Genomic DNA, 18,198 nt, shown 5'->3' on the forward strand with positions numbered 1-18,198 from the left:
GTTTTTGTTTTAAATGATACAAAATAAGTGAAAACCAACCAAAAAATAGGTTAATGTTACTCTTTTGCTCTTTGTGTTGATAGAGAGAACATAAAACAAGGCCGTCTGTGTTTGGTTTCGTTCTAAATTAAAAAGACCTGATAATATAGATTGAGCAGAACAGAAGTTCCCAACGAATATTTTAGAGCTCTGGTATGAAAGAGTTATCTGAAACATAATCAGCATTTACATTCGAAATTTTAAAAAGTGCGAATGGATGGGAATGATCATTCATTTGCAATGTTTCCCAGCTGCCTGTCCACATCTGTGTTACTATCAGTGTCATTGTATAAACAAACTGGGCTGCAACTTGACAGACTCCTTTCTTTATTTTCCTTATTTTGTTTGGCTGTTGAATCATGTTGATATCAAAATGTAGAAAATTTACAAGCTAGTTAAAGAAAGTAAGGAGAAAAAAAGTATGGATTTTTGTGTTCAAATGTAATGAGGAAAAGTTCAAAATTACTCAGAAAACTAAAGAACGGATACTAAAAAAAGCAAATTTAATATACCAGGTATACTTTGTTACTTGACACCTCTTCCTGTTAAAAGGGAGTTTTTCCTCTCCACTGTCGCTACAAGCATGCTTGGTGTGAAGGATTGCCTACGAGTCAATAAGTCGATGCAATCAACCTTAGATAGAAAACTTTCAATCAATTTGACTGTTTGATCTGATCGAATTGTCTCTGTAAAGTGCCTTGAGATTACATGCCTTGTGAATTGGCGCTACATAAATAAATTTAATTGATGAAATTTAAATGATCAGAAAAGTGGCTAAATAAATAGAAAAAAGCATACAGAGTCACCTTAATTTAATCAGAAAAGTCCCATTGAGGTTTGAGCAAATCTAAAGAGAAGTTGTTTTTAACCCATAACCTCTTTGACAAGAGCAAATAACTTCACATCAGCTAGTTGTACACATGGAGGGGGGTATGGGGAGGGGGGAGGAGGGTCTCTTTTGTTTCATTCACTGTTCTTCCTTTTTATTTTTTCAGAATCTATTTGGAACGCGGCCTCTTTCTACCAGGAGGCCTCCTACCTGTACTTCCCCACCCTGCAGGCAGAGCTAGCCTCAGATATCTCCTTTTACTTCAAGACCAGCTCTCCCTCAGGGGTATTTCTGGAGAACCAGGGCCTGAAGGACTTTATCAGGGTGGAGCTGAGCTGTGAGTGAATGTTAATACCACAATAAGAGTGATGCAGTACATCATGACTTGCCAGAGTGTCCACATATAAAGAATGCCCACAAAAGCCATCAGCAATATACTTTGCTCTTCTTTGGGAGTACTGTGGTTGACAGTTCAATTTCCCGGAGAAGCAGCCTGTCAGGTTTGCACAGCATGATGTAATCCCAGTGGCACAGTCAACAGCAATAGCTTGCTGTCATACACATATAGAAGCTTAATGAATTTGTCTGACGGGTGAAGTGGAAATAAAATGGAAAACCCCTTTCAGATTTACTGCAACATCCTCCTGAAAATTATACGTTTCCTCAAAAGGTTTTACTTTAACAAAAGAAAGGTACAAACCTAAGCTTTTAGTTAGCAGACGCTCTATTTGTTAAAGCAAGAACAACTTCAGCGATATGCTCAGGTGTCTACAGACGCTTATTATCATGCGTTTTGTTCTCAAACCTGGGGGGGAAGTTGTGTGGATATTTGGAGTCTTTATGTATTGCTGCAGCATCAGACACATGAAATATTGACAAGCTGTCAGCTGAGCTCCTTCATAAATGTATGCAGGTCATCAAGTTTTCAGCAGCATTGTATCAGGTTGCATCAGAAAGGCAGGATGGAGAAGAACCTCATATAAAACCTCATATCATATTCAGTCTGATCTGGCTCTATGTCTCCGTGTGTGTGTCCCTCAGCTCCAGCAGTGGTGACTTTTTCCTTTGATGTGGGCAACGGTCCGGCCGTCCTGTCCGTGAAGTCCCACCTCCCTCTGAATGACAGACAGTGGCACTACGTGAGGGCAGAGCGGAATGTGAAGGAAGCGTCCCTGCAGGTCGACCAGCTGCCCCTTCGTCTCCTGGAGGCTCCGGCTGACGGACACCTCCGCCTCCGGCTCAGCAGCCAGCTGTTTGTGGGTAGGCTTTCCATCAAACTGACTACAGCTTCGCATGAATCTGTTTTTAGCTACATTTGGGGGGGGGGGATTGTCCATCTATGTCAATTTGCTTTTAAATTGTAATTTCCATCTATTTAGCTTTAGCTTTAATTACTTTGATTCAGAGCCAAAACCTCTAAATATGAACTACTTAAAATAGTTTCCATTCCTCTGTTAACTTTTAGACCCTCACATTAACCCTTAAACAGGCAGGAGTGGAAAATAAGTTGCAAAAAATAATTAAATAGTATCACTCATCTCTTTAGGCCCTAAGTAAAATATTTCCACATTAAAAATGTATATATATTCAATATTTTGGATTTTATGAGTTGCATCTCCCAGGATATGTTGCCCTATTAAGGTATAAACAGAGCCCCAATGATAAACATACTACTGTTCAATTTGATGAATTATACATTGTTGTATTCCTTGGTCATTTACATTACACATAGCACTTTTAAAGTTGATTTTATTCATTTTTACCAATACTGCGATCCATCTCATTATCCTCCTCATCAGAACTGCTTTCACTCAATGCCTCCAATTCATGCTGGCTGAACATTACTTCCTGATCTTGATCACTCTTTGACTCAGAGTCAGAAGAACTTGCAGGAATCTCCTCTATCACTCTCATTCCTGTGCTTTTACTTTCTTTTCCCATAAAAGGACCTAGCTGAGATGCCCTGCTTGAAAATAAATACATTTTTTTTTGAGTAAAATACAGTTATACTGTTATAATGGGCACAGCTGTGCATGATAATATCTGGTACTGCAGTAATTATTAACATGCCTTCCAGTTTGAAATGAAATTTTGTATAATGCACATTGATCAGATTTCTATCCCCAATCTGGCAACGTATCTCAGGGGACACATACATTTCAATAGCTGCTAAGTAACACCACAAACATAGTTGGATATTTTTTTCTTCATCAGAATGTTTAGACAAATGTCATAATTCATTTTAGGAATTTATATTGTTGTTTTATTGAAATTAAGTATGAGTAATATATGATTACGTAGCCCCAAGGAGGCAGGTTCTCTAGCCATGATGTTTTCTGATCAGGCTGACAAAACCATGAAAGATAGCCTGAACCAAATTATGTGATCTAGATGCTAATACCAGACAAGACTTTTGATAAATACTAACTTGATTAGTGAAAACCTCCCAGCATACCTCCTACAGGATGTTAAAGAGTGTGTATCTCCTGGTGCAAAGTGCCTGTTTAAGGGTTAATTTGGAGATCACTTTTGTGTGTCAAATGTTGGGTTATGACAACGACAGGTTTTGTAAAATATTCCAAAAGAGTAAAAAAAAACATTCCACTGGACTTTGTTTCCAGGTTTTAAGACGTTTCGCTCTCATCCAGGAAGCTTTTTCGATTAAAAATGTCAGAAATAGCATTGAGTTTGAGGCTTTATATAGTAGCCCAACTTAGAAAACATGCATATTTTTTCTGAGGGTCATTTTGCTTCTTTGTTAGCATGCAATACCCATTATCTATCAAAGGGTATAAAACAGTTTTATGAGGTTTTTTTTTTTCTTTTTTTAACATTTTGATAATGTTTTGAAGTAAGATTATGTGAGCCTTTGTTTCATCTAAGATATAACAAATTTTAATTATTGTTTGTTTTGATATTTTTGCTGGAAATAAACAACATCAGTGTTCTTATTTTCATTTATTATAGCTGGAAGTTGAGAGACTCACAAGAAAGTGACGCCACCCAGAAAATTATAGAGAACAATAGTTCATTCATTCAGATGAACACTTTCCACTATTTTTTTTTACCTCTTTATCTTTTTTTTAGATCATGCTTCTACTCTATCTTTTTTAGGCATTAGACATGTTAAAATAGAGAAGATAAAAAGGTCACATTTATTAGAAACATAAATAACTTGACGTTTTTGTTGTTTTATTTCAGAGAGAAAATGTCCATAAGATAGTAGGGGGCATTATTTAATGTGTGAAATGTTGAACATCAGGGGGGAGACTGTTATCTCCACTTGGTCTTAGAAAGCAGAAGCAGATAACAGAATCATTTAATCTCATGCTATACTTTACAAACACTTGACTCACCTCAGCTTGCTAGCTCCAAAAAAACCTGAAAGTTGGAGATAGTTTACTACTATCTGACCATGAAACATTTTTTATTATATATATTTTTTTCAACAAAGTTAAAAAAAAAAAAATAAAAAATAAAAAACTGTATGCAGCAAAACACTGTGAATCTCACACCCTTGATCTTGGTAAACACAGCCTATGATAAGTGGAGCTCATTAAAAGGAACACGTTGAGGTATTTATTTTCTCACATCTAGACCTTTGTGATTTTTTAAATATCTCTGCTGAATAAAAAGAGCAGAAAAATAAAAAGTACATTGTGACATTAAAATGTTTTTTCTAACAGCACATTGTAAAAAATGTAGAACAATAAAACTGTACAGATTATGAAACAAATGTATTTGCAAAACACCACAAACATTAATTCTCTAATGTTTCTTTAACTTATTCTGCACATTTAGGAAACATAATGTCAACTATATCATCAAATGTTAAAGTTTTCTTTTTTCAATATACTTAAAAAATGGTGTCCAACTTGGTGTTTGACACAAAAATGCTATAATTTTCCGTAAATTGTAAATGGCCGGTACTTATATAGCATCTTTTCAAGTCAGGAGACTCGACCAAAGTGCTTTCCACTACATTCAGTCATTCACCCATTCATGCAAGCACTCACTCAGCGATGATGGCGAGCTAGATAGATAGATGGTGCAGGTAACCTTCAGCACAGCAGCAGGAGCTACAGCAAAACTGTAAATTTAGTGTCACTTCTTTGCAGGAAGCTCCTCAGAACCTCCAACACCCCACCCCAACCCACCCTGCCCACCCACCCCTTGTTTTTCTTAAGTGGAACACTGAGTGAAAATGTAAAGGGTTATCCAGCACACTCCAGCAGACATCAAGGGTGCTCTATGTGTGTTAAATGTCAACATTTGATAAGTTGGAAATGAGTAAGTGTTGGCATCTATTAACCTCTGTGACTCCAGAACTGTGGAAACTTTGTTACAATTAACCTAATGCAATGCATCAAAGTATTCATAAAATATTTAAACACCAAGAATAGCTCAGACTGGTGAATAGATATATAGCTTTATGTTGGAGGTCAAAGGGGAGGTGAGAGGGAAGAAAAAGTCCAGTTATTGGCCCGACCTTGAGAAAACCATTAAATCAGAGGGTTTAGAGGATGAGAGTCACCTGCACAGTCTGGTATATAGAAGATGCTCTGAGGAAACTATCCATTAACGGAAACCTAATGCTGCCCTGGTGTTGTTGTGAAGTTCCTGCAATTCTGCTCAATCAGTGGATCCTGCTTTATAATTAATGATAAGTACAACAGAAAAGAGAAGCCGTCCAACTGCCTTCAGGCACTAGTAATATGCACAGCAGCTAGTCACTGACTTTGTCCATCTGCTGTTTGTTGCTGCTGATGAACGATGGACAGATTTTGTTTTACTAGCAGCAGCTGCTGCAACTGAGAAAGAGGAGCTTTTAGAGGAATCACAACAACAAATCTGTAAGTTAAATCCACTACAGATAGCGCAAACATTGCAACTGAGAGCTGAACTCCCACTGAATTTAAAATGGCTAATTGGAAATGAACTAAATGACTCACGCTAGTCTGCCTCTCTCTATTTAGGACATTTTTTATCCAGAAAGTAAAACAAACATTCGAAAATGTTTACTTTAAAATGTAAAAGTTTAAAGACAATAATAATTGATTTGTCAGCCTCACTTTATCACAACACTCCACCTGCTATTCCAATATCTACTGAAAAAATATCAGACTTATGTAGTTTCTGACTAAGTGGTCTTATACGTTTATAGGTCTGTGCATATTCTGTGAATTAGATTTTTTTTACAGCAAAATAAGAATCTGAGTTGCTTTTTTGTGGTAAAACACATATGAAGAATTTTATCTTTGGTTAATATTCATATTTAAAAAAACACTGAATCCCCCGGGTTGAGGAAACAAACACATTTTTTTTCCGGATTTCTAGATGGGTAGCTCATTCTATAAGTATTTTATGCTGCAACTTCAAGAGGTTTCTTCTGTTTCTTCTGCAAACTTTGGGTCCATCTAAATTGTGCAAATCAATAAAGGCACTTCAGCCAAAGTGGAAGTAAGTCAGCGGTCGCCTGATGGGTGCCGTCTAAGTAGTGTTATGGAAGTAGGATCTCTGCTCTCATTGTTCATTTATCTTAAGGAGCTCCTGACATTCCTATCTGGTCAATATGAGCTATACTGCAAAACTGTCACCATTCTTTGCATAACACAACACAGTCACAACCTACCAGATGGATTTTCCCCAAAATACATAATTTCCTCACTTGCAGTCTGTGTGACACGTCCAAATATACGCACCTTCATGTGTTTAGGGTTTTATAATGGGATTTCATCTGTTGGCTACATTTTCCCGGAGGCTACAGCATCCTCCACATGTGTTTGCTTCGCTTCATGAAGTTCAAAAGGCTGAAGGCTGTTGGGATTCAGCAGAGCAGCCTGGAGCTCCTTTTCTACCCTGGGTAGTTTTCTTACTCTTGACCCCCCCCTTCCCCAGACACCCCCCATAGTTAAATGGATAGGAACTAAGAACAAGAGGTACATTTAGCCAAAGTCAGATGGACCCCTTGCCTCTCTTAGGATTGTGTCATAGAAGTAGAGCTGGGTTTAGAGCAAAGCGTTTAGCAACATTTCAGAGGTCATTCATAACTATAATAAACATCTGCTGTAGCTGAGGTATTTAAACAAGCCACTTTAGATTAGGCTAAAGTTTTACAGATTTTCTTTACAAATTAACCCTTTAAAACCAATTATATCATAATTGATACATGAGCTTTTAAGGACTTTGCATCATCAGTTTGATGTTGCTGATCTTAAAAACCCTGACTTACACAATCAGACACATGTAATGAACAGAAAACGTCTTTAATACTCTACAGAAATGCCTAATGTATCAAAATTGATTAAAATAAATGATCTAATTTAACTTATACAATATATATATATATATTCTTTTCTTTCGTTTTTCAGAGAGTTCAATGACAACTCTAAATAAAAAAATAGAATTTTCTTTAATTTATTTCATGGTCCAGGTTTTAAAGGGTTAAAACACATTTGTAGGAATCGCCTTCTTTTTTGATATTGTAACAAAGCTTAAAAGCAAAAAGGTGCAACTGGATGGTTTGATGATGTAACTTTGGATTTTAAAGGTACAGTAGGCCTAAATCTGTACCCATCATAGCAGGGGTGCTTTGCTTTAACTGTGAAACTTAAAAATGGCTGAAAGTTAAAGGTCTCCTTCACATCTGATGAGATTCTGGAAATCCCTGGTGTTTTTATGTGGCCTCTAAACTCCTAGTGATATTCAGCTGCCCTCTACCTCCTTTAATGAAATTATATAAAATAATAGTACTGTTTCATGACTCCAACAATTGAGATATAATAATTCAAATATTTTAACAGAGAAAATAAAATTTGAGGTGTTAAACTTGCTGTACTCTTTATCTGTCTTATATCTTCTCAAGCAGCTGTATCTGCCTGCAGCTATCTGAAAAATCTGACATCCTGTAAAGAGAAACCATTTTTCAAAAATCGAATTGTTTTATTGTTGGTTTTTTCAATAACTACACTGTTTAAGGTGCGTGACAACTGTCTTTCGTTTGTCGCATTCCTGCTGCAGTTACCTCCTTTCTGACATTTAAATGTGCCACAATAAGGACTCCCTCTTATAGAACACCATAAAATCTTATTCTTCTTTCCATTTTAATTGAATCACAGCTCAAGGAGACAGATAATGCACCTAATAGCTCATTTAACTTCAAATTAATTTACTAAATAAATGAAAAGACAGATGGAGGGGAAACACCTCTGAGGAGCTCAAAGATAATTTCATTTTTAAGGTTCACAAAGGTGCTGTTTCACATTTCTCTGAAAAAATAAACTTAATATGATAATATAGTGTAATTGCCTATCGCTGTTTAACATTTAGAATAGTGCAAACACAATGTAGAAATAATTTGTTCAAAAACACCTCGCTGCTAGAAAAATAAGGAATTGGATCTGTATGGTGTTAAATAAGAAAAGACTGCTTCCATGAGTAGAGACCGCTCTAGAATTCCCTTAGGTTGCCAGCACAGACAGTCCAAGACGTGGTTCAGAATACAGAATGCGGAAAATAAAACAGGCTGCAAACAAGATAAACAAACAACAGACTTCATCAGGTTTTACAAGAGGCCAAAAGAATCCCAGGGAGCAGATCAATGACCTGAGTTTCCCTTAAACAGACAGAGCCTGGACTCAGATATACCTCACAGCTCGTCACCTTCCAGTGTCCCTGACAGCTGGGATGGACCCAGCACAAAGTTTCATGTTTGCTGTAAAAAATTATGATAATGAATAATTTTAAAACTTTCCAGAATTGACTTTTTTATTTGAACTATTTGGAAGTTTTGTTATATACTGTATATTTATATAGTGTTCAGATGTAGTTAGCAGGTAATAATTTTTACATTATACCCAGATTTTTCTAGAAAAAATATGTTTTTCTATCTGATTCAATGTTATAATAATAAATGCATGTTTACATTTTTTGCAAGCTGAACATGATCATAAATAGCAGAAATCAGGGCATAAAAACATCAGTCTTTTTACTAAGATAAATTAACGTCTCACTGATGTAATTTGTTAAATATGGCAGCATATCTATGTTATGATTAGACGATATCTCATCTTCGCATCTGCAATTTGATGAAAATCTGTTTTAGAGCAGTCAGTTAGTCAGAGTGAGGTACCAGACTCGAGGGGAAATCAACAACAATCCCACTCTCAACAACCTTTAGAAAATTATCTCATTCTTTTTACAAACAAATGAATATTACTTTCCCTTATTATTTAAAACGTATTCTTTAAAAAACAAAGTGTGCTATAGACCTAATCTCCCCAATTAGTACAACATCCTAACCTCCAATTATCCATTACTGTAAAACTGTTCATAGCTGTATATTGGTTATTTATTCTCAGGTGCACAGGATTTATGTTGTTTAAACACTTAACAGTACAATTTTTCTTTTTTTTTTTTAACTCTTCACTTTTATTTATTTTTTTTATTCCAAGGTCCACATTTGTGTGACCATTTTCTCTATAACCTTTTTGCTGTTGTAACAACAGAATTTCTCAATTTTTGGGCAAGAAAAGGATTTTCTATTCTAATGAAAAGTGTATTTTTGGCTACAGCATAAAATTCAGACACGGAGCACCCACGTAATGTTTCTAAATGAAGGACATGTAGACATGCTAATACAGAGGTAAACACAACAGCAAAACGTCTTCCTGCTATCAAGTGAGGGAAATGACTGATACAGTGGCTGTAATGCAGAATGCCATGAGGGCTTATATAGAGCTGTGACATGAGGTGATGAGGAGAACATGCTTACTGCTGTCAGGAGACATCAGGAGGGACAGCTTACATCTATAAACGACAGCAGTATGTAGTTGGGCAGCTGACTGAGCAGCTTACATACAGGGAGCAACAAATTAGGCATCATTGGTTCCACGTCATCTTGTCAAGTAATGTTTTTAACAGCAACACATTAAAACAAATAGGGCTTTAAAATACATATTCTCATCGAAACTTTTAAAAACAATTATAGTTGTTTTTATTTAATTAGTTGACGTTCATTTTTGGTTATGGTAAAAGAGAAACTTTGAAGTTTATACAGTAGAACCACAGAAAAGAACAAAACACACTGATGATGTTTGTCACTCCACAACACAGCACTCTCACTCTCTTCAAAGTTGAACATAAAGTTTTATTTTATTATTTTGCTTTTTGTTTTGTATTTCAAATTTAAATTAGTGTTTATTTTAGGGCTTAGATAGAAAAATGTGCAATTTAAGCCATAAAATCTTCCAAATAAAAAGACTGTCATGTTTTTTTTTATTATTATTATTTATGTATTTTATTATTAAATTAAAAAAATGTTGCATTAAATGACACAATATATTTTGGTTAAAACGTAATTCAGCATCATAAATCTGTAATGTTCTGATCAAGAGATGTGAAATAGGATAAGTTTCTGCTATGTTCTGCACATGTGTGAAGCATTTGATAGGTGAAACACGTTACATCTTTTTTGTCATAAGTAAAATGAAAAAGCCAGTCACTGCAGTTTTTAATGTACAAGATGGTGGTATAATATATTATAGTGTTCACTTATATCACGTTTTAAATTGGAGTGGCTCCGGGTGGCAGATATCAGCTAAGCACCTTAGCTGGAAAATTAAAGTATTTTATCAAGAAAAAGACACTAAGAGAGATGAACTGATTATTCTTTTTTTTCCTGGCTTATATAAACGTTCAATTTTCTTTGAGCTCTGACTTGCTGATTCTGATTTTTATCTCACGTAGAATAAAAAAAAATAAGCTTGATGAAAGCACTTCCTTAACTGTCAATAGATTCTTTAAAAACTCGGTCTGTGAAAGAACGTCCGCTTGGTTCTTTGTTTGAAGACGATGAAAACAAACATGTAAGTATGACTCAGTGACACGGATGAGACAAAATTGTTCCAAAACTTCCCAGCAGTTGCATCAAATACAGATCTGATGCAGAAAGAAAAAGAAAGCATCCATTTTGCTCCCAGTAGAATCAGAAGCCTTTTTATCCATTCATCCTGTGGAAAACGGTGACTGTGGGTCATGCTGTAATAAGAATCCTGCTACAGGGACCTCAGCGGGTAGAAGGGTTAATAGCACTAAAATCAGCACTGGCATACTGCATCACAGCCAGTAACACTGGCAGGTGAGATTTTACTTGAAGTAGCTTGGTTTGAAATGAGGGAACGCATAACAAATGTATGCAGCAAATACAGGCAGAGCTTCTCTTCATCTGAAACAATACCGCATTTAACAAGCTTCATTTATCAGCCTTAAGGGATTGTGAAAGGAGATTATGCCTTTAGGTTTGTGAATTTTTTTTCCTCTCTCAGATAAATTACTTGCACAGCTGTATGATTTATTTTCCATCCAAACTCATCAGTCTTGCATCTCTGGGAGGGAAAATCTGAAGTTATGAAGCAACGTAGAGTGCAAGTCTCCCTCCAAAACTGGCGAAGGCAAATGTTTTGCATTATTACTCTAGATGGGGTTTATATGCCTAAATGCCTTAATTGTTCCCCTAGATTTGCACTGGTTGTTTATTGCTTTACAAACAATGTTAATTGTAAAGTAACTACAGCTTGTTATTTTCTCGTTGTTTAACTATGTTCTCAGGGGGAACAGCATCCCAGCAGAGAGGTTTCCTGGGTTGTATCAGGTCTCTCATGGTTAACGGCTTGACCTTTGACCTTGAGGAGAGGGCCAAGATGACCCCTGGAGTGAGCTCCGGCTGTCCAGGATACTGCAGTGGCTCTAGCAGTCTTTGTCACAACAGAGGCCGCTGCATCGAGAAGAGCAATGGCTACATCTGCGACTGCTCACAGTCTGCCTACGGAGGGGCTACCTGCAACCAAGGTGAGTCCCGCTCTCTGTGTGTAAACAAAAGATACACAGTGTAATTCTTTTAATCAATTAACGTTGATCGCAGAAAACAGAAAATCAATCACTGTCAAGGTTATTCCATTACAGAGAACCAATAGGAATACGAGCAATGCAAGAGACAATTAATACTTGTCCCCACTGCGGAGAGAGGGAGCATTTAAAATGCATTAGAACAAATTATCTCCTGCAGTATGTGCACACGGACGAGAGCGTCCTCAGCCTGCACAGGCTGAAGCGGAGCAGGATGAGCAACCTGCAATCTGACCAAGTGACAGAGAAACAAAGTGAACTCTGTGGGAACACAGATGAAAACTGCCTGCAGCTGTGGAGAACCACGCTGCATAGTTCCACTGTTTGCTCCTGCTTATGAACTGAGATCTGAAAACAGCATGAGCCTCAGCTTTGTTTTCTGAGCTTTTTCAGTTTGAACATGTTTCTGCATTTACCAACCAGAGATCTGTTTTTGTGTTGCAGCGACACAAAGAGAGCTGAATCATAGACATTTCTTTTTTCTGTAGCTCCCTATGGAGGGAGTTAATGAAGAGGGCAAAAGCTTTTGTGTTTTTTTTAAGATATTGAAACACAGTAGAAAAGGAGTATTAAATGGAAGAAAAAAAAACTAATGTAAATGTGCTAATTGCAGAATTACTTTTTGGATGCCAATTATAATCTCTAAATTAATTTATTTAAAAGTTGTTAGTGGGATTACAGCAACTTACCCTCTCTTTTTGCTGGAGAGCAGCTATTTCAATTCAATTCAGTTTATTTCTATTACGCCAATTCACAACCCATGTAATCTCAAGGCACTTTACAGTTCAGCCGGATCATACAGTCAAATTGATTTTTTATCTTAGGAAAACCACTTGATTGCCACGACTCACTGAGTCAAAGGCAATCCCTCATACTAAGCATGCTTGTAGCGACCGAGGAGAGGAAAAACTCCCAGCAGAACCAGGCTCAGTGTGAGCGGCCATCTGTTGAGGCCGACTGGGTTCAAGGAGACAGAAGCAGAGATACAAAAAGCAGCTGTAAAAGGCGGCCCCGTCCAGGAAACACTCAGCCAGGCAGACGAGCTCCGAGCCAGCTCCCATGCCAGAGGCTGAAGAGAGCACATCCAGCCAGTCACATTCAGAGAAACAGGACTACACTGAAAAATTGTCTGATCTCCAACATCTATAAACAAAGGTGTTGATGGCAGCAGCACAGCTGATATTTCTCTCCAGGATGGAGTCACAGCCAAACAGGAACAGACCAGAGGAAGCTACTAAGAGAAAAAGCAGAGAGAGCAGAACGTTAGAGATTGAACTAACAGACTCTGCAGAGTGGGAGAATAGAGACAGAATTAAGCAGAATGATGAAAAAGGGGTCCCTATGTCCTCCTGCAGTCCAAACCTATAGCAGAATAACTATAGAGATAGCTAAAGTAGTTTAGAATATCATTGTTTTAAGTCTCTTTTTAAGATCAAAATAAACCGACTTTCATTAACTATAAAAATACAGACTTTTAAAATCATTGAATCGTTGAATACAATTTTCAGTTTAAAAAAAAAACAAAAATTCATTTCATTTTCCTCCACTGATTAAGGTGTTAACAGTTGAATAAAAACAAAGTTGATGGAAATCTGTGGTCACACTTTACTGAGCTGTTTCTCTAAGTTCAATCGTGCATGCAAATACTTGGTAACTTCTGTCATGTTTTATCTCAATGTAACTTAAATAAGCTCTTATAAAAACAATTATGCTGATTAAAACATGCCAGTGCCTTAGTTTTACATATAACACTCTGCAAAAACAATCTAGAAATAAGTTACAATTTCTTAAATCAATTGTATTTACTACTAATTTAATTGGATAAATAAGAGGATTTGCAGATGGAATGAGTATTTTTACTGTTAATATTAGATAATATGAGCTTGAAATAAGACAATGTAATTGTTTTTTTCTTATTCAAAATGTAAATTCTCTTGTTCCATTGGAAAACTGTCTCACTTACATCCTCAATTCAAGAAAAAATGCACTTATTTTAAGAGGAATCCACGTATTTAGATTTAAATATTTTGCAATGCAACAGATCCACAAAATTTCTTGCAGGTGTGAGCCATGTGTCCGAACTCTTGAAAAATGTCATTAAACATTAATTAATTAATTTAATGTAATTAAACATTAAAAAATGTCATTAAACATTAATTTGCAAGGAGTGCAAATTAAACTATTGTATAAACCATTGCACAAAATGAGAGCAAGGTGGAAAAAAACTTGAGCTCAGATTTCCCTCAGCTGACACATGCCAGGCTCCATATAGTGGCTAGGATCACTTTCCCTCAAATATTTTATTTCAGCTAAATTATTCTTTGAAAACAAAAATATCTCAAATTGAAAATTCTTTGAAAGAAATGAACACAGTAGAGCTCTTTACCAGCCCAGATAGATGCTCACTGTGATTTCTGCAGTCCTTTACCAGAGCTGTACACAAAATGCCTTTAAAATGAACCCCTCCTGTCTGCCACAGTGCAGCTGGAGCTCCCCAATGAGATGCAGTAAATCAACATAGATGCTGGGAGGAAGTGATGCTGGTTTCACCTTTATAAGAAGGTGCAGTCTCTGTTGGCCGATCCAATGTCACCAGCAGATCCATTACCAGCTCAGACTCTCTGGGTTGTATCCCTATTCTACCATATTTTGCCACTTGGATTCTGATTCTGTTTTTTTTTTTCCCTGTGCCATTATATGTGGTGTTGTGTGCTATGGAAATGAGTTTTCATCTTTTCACCTGACGGGTGAAGAATGAAGCAGATTGATAATCCTTCATCCTGGAGGATAGCAGCTGTTTCTAGATATCCAGTTCTAGGCAGTCTCCTGCAGCTGGAAGTCTTACTCTCAGTCAAAAGGCCCATTTCCATCTGATAAACAGTCTGTAGGGTTTATCTGTGGCCTGTGTTTGTGAGGAATGGGTTCAGGTTCCTGCTTGGCTTCTATATGACTCAACACGTATTTTGCTTTCTTCCCTGTAGATTGCTTTGTTCACCACTGAAATAGCTTGGCATAGATTGCCCCACGGAGCTGCACAATCCCATCTGCTGCGCTGGTGAATTGTGACCACACGCTCACAGCTTATTAAATAGTTTTTCATGACTAATTCAGTACACCCCGGGGAGTATTAGTACAACAAAGAACCAAAGGGAATTATGCATAATAGATCTACCTAAAAAAGTAATTTATGCCAAAGCACGTACCAAAAGTATGTTACAGAAAAAACTGTTCAACACTATTGTATCATCTGAAGAAAATCCTTTAGTTTAGTCTGGGTAGTAAACTCTGAAATCCAAATCAACTGTTGACCCCAGGATGTCCTTCCAGTGGGACTAGTCCAGAAAGATTTCACATAGAATGGGTTCAGAACCATAACCACCTTCCAATAGAGGTTCCCAAACATTTCGGTTTGTGACCCCAAACATTATCAGATCCACAGACTTGTGACCCACTTAAAAAATGTTTATTCCATTCTATAATTATATATAAGTATTTAGTCAAGAAATTATATTTATTTTTTAAATAAATGTATTTCTAGAAGATACACAGGAGAGTCAGTACCTCTTGGCAGAATTTAGCTGCATACTTGCACTGAAAACAAAGGATACGATATTGATGACACATTCGTCACGAATCAAACAAAACCACAGCCAACGCATGATAACGACTGTTAGAGCATTGATTTTATTCCTGATTTGGAATGTACTTAGGAAGATACACTTTCATATACCTAAGAAAAATGTGCTCTGCAATTACTGGACATTGAGTTGGGTTGAACCAATATGCGGTTGCCCCCAGATGACTCCAGTTTTATGGCTATTTATAAAATAACATTTAATTGTGTAAATGCATTCTTAATTATGTCATGGGGTTAATATAAAATAAGCTTACATCTACTAATCTCATGGTATATTTACTATTTTATTACACTGGACATTTACATTCATGTATAACATGTTATGCTTTGGCCCTCTATTACCTCAGGGATCCCGTCACGGTTGTGGAAATAATCTTGGGGAAAACCTGGACTAGAATAACATTTTATAATCCGGCTTGAGTCTGCTACACCGATACATGTAGTTACAGGTTAAGATTACGGTTATATGAGGCTTATAATGTGAAAAAGATTATGTGGTTTTTAAAGAATAGCTGTGTCATATTTTGAATAATTATGTATTTGTAACAACAAATAAACTAATATTGACTGAAAACATTTCACAGTAAAGGTGATGATATGTTGTAAATGTTCATTTGACTTGTTTTACTCTTTAAATGTCAGCTCTAGACTTCTTTTTTTTTTTTTTTTTGCATATATATTGTGTGTTTCAGCTGTTTTTGTGTATAGGTAAGCATAGGGGTCTATGTTCAGCCTTGGGAGCCAACAATGATGTGCAGCAGGGAACCAGGCGCCTTGAGTTGATCCATTTCACTGCTGTTTGTTGGCAGCAGGGACTGTGGCACTGCTGAGCCACTCTCAATGCAAATGTGCCGTGCAGCATCACAAAGACAGCTGTGAGCCGAGTGTACCACTACACTCTCACTCCTATTCACCCCTGTCATCTTTTATTCCCGGGGAAAAAAAACAACTGAAGCTGGAACTTCATCTTATGCATTCAGTAAAACTAAAATGCAGCCATCTCAAAGCAGTACCGGTTCTGATCACTGCAGCACAGCACATGACTCTGTTGTGAAGTCCTCATATCATATGCCTGAAGAATTTCTTTTTTTATTTCTTCTGTGTAGAAGCGTGTAGGAATAAAGTTTTGGAAAAACTTTACATTTCCCATATTTCACAGCCCTCCATCACAGTGGTTATATAACATCAACAACCAGGAAGGCTGATCTGATCCTCCATGCTCTACTTTCAAGGCTTGTTTTAACGTGCCATGCTTGTCTTGGAGGATAGGCTTAAGAACTGTGCCAATTTTATACATCAAAGTTGTTTGTAGGTCTCAGAAAGTAGCTCTGGATGAGGGAAAAAGATGCTATGTGAAGGCTTCTGTGGCCCCAGAGAGATCTGTCTCCTAAAATTGCCCCAGGTGATAAAACATAAAATAAGCTAGATTGTTTTGATGCAACCAGGCTTTGCAAGATGGACACTAATGTTGGTTGTTTTAAGAAGTTAGGGAACTGGCATTCATTCATTTCAGCTGTTTTCATAGAACCATGTCTTTGAAGATGCACATTCTTTTTTTGTTTCTTGATAAATCCATTCTGGCTATTTAAATGCCCTGATGTGTTTCGCATGAACCTGCACTTCTTACCTTTGTGCTGAGAAAATGTGGATTCTGAGGTTTTCTCATATAAAAGCAACCATTTCTTTCCCTGTGTGTCCCTGCAGAGGTGTCGGTGTCCTTTGACAGAGAGTCCTCAGTGACCTACACCTTCCAGGAGCCTTTCTCAGTGATGCAGAACAGGAGCTCGCAAGCCTCCAGTGCATTTACAGAGAGCAGGGCCAGGGAGGACGTGGCCTTCAGCTTTGTTACATCGCAGAGGCCAGCCATGCTGCTGACAGTTAGCACCTTCAGCCAGCAGTACATTACAACTATCCTGGCCAGAAACGGTATGTATGGATATAAATCATCAAATACACTCTTGAGACCTGTAGTAGTCATCTATTATGGTATAAGAAAACATAAAGATGTGGATTCAGTTAGACAACAGCTTGGCTGTGCTATAGCTTTTCTGTATTTGTATTTATCCTTATTTCTTTCACTATATCTTTTTTAACCAAAATTATTTCTATGTGTCTGCAAAAATTATCTAAAAAACATACACACACACAAAAAAAACAGCTAAGTCAAGCTTCTGGGTGGAGTGGTTTGATATGGATGTAATCCGGTACATGTCCCAGGCTGGTTTGGATATTATAGAAATTGCTGCAGAGGAAATAGTGAGCAGTATTCCTGTGGACAAAGATTCTTTAATGATGTCAAATGCCAGACAAATTATATAAAGACAACAGAAGCTAAATGGAAAACTAGAAGACCCAAAAAAATGCAGAATTAAATATTTGGTTTGCTCAGCATTTGGGACTTTAAAGCAGCAGAGGAACACAGCATACTCCACGTCTAAATATGAAACATAAACTGACACTACAGTTAACATATTTTCAATGTTGGTTGAATATTGATTTAAAATATCTCCTGATCCATTGAGTCCCAGTTTCAGCATCTTGGCTGATAGTTTAGGTCAGTGGTGTAAAGACATAAAAGATATTTCTTCTGACATTTTCACACTGTAGTTGCAATTGCACATGCCAATGCCTCAGTATTTCAGAGGACTACTGACCACATTTTCCATCCATTTACAACCATGTTGAACTATATTATTCCAACTCCTTTCAACAACAAAAAAATGCATTATATAATCCCAAACTGGTGTCCAGAAGATCACTGTAAAAACTTTCTAGAATGTATTTTACC

General features: G+C 36.9%; 1 protein-coding gene across 1 annotated transcript in view; it reads left to right on the top strand.

The window, feature by feature from the left end:
- Positions 1 to 1,034: 1,034 nt before the first annotated feature.
- The window catches only part of LOC107097610 (contactin-associated protein-like 5), a gene marked incomplete at its 5' end in the record, with an annotated part of 76,286 nt that continues 59,122 nt past the window's right edge, over positions 1,035 to 18,198 (top strand). The window contains 4 exons of the mRNA XM_015394816.1: positions 1,035 to 1,205; positions 1,910 to 2,128; positions 11,477 to 11,716; positions 17,115 to 17,336. Of these exons, the coding sequence (XP_015250302.1) occupies positions 1,035 to 1,205; positions 1,910 to 2,128; positions 11,477 to 11,716; positions 17,115 to 17,336 (852 nt within the window). The remainder of the gene's footprint in view (positions 1,206 to 1,909; positions 2,129 to 11,476; positions 11,717 to 17,114; positions 17,337 to 18,198) is intronic.

The sequence above is a fragment of the Cyprinodon variegatus genome, unplaced genomic scaffold (genome assembly GCF_000732505.1).
Source record: "Cyprinodon variegatus isolate N-32 unplaced genomic scaffold, C_variegatus-1.0 Scaffold710, whole genome shotgun sequence".
NCBI classification, from domain to species: domain Eukaryota; kingdom Metazoa; phylum Chordata; class Actinopteri; order Cyprinodontiformes; family Cyprinodontidae; genus Cyprinodon; species Cyprinodon variegatus.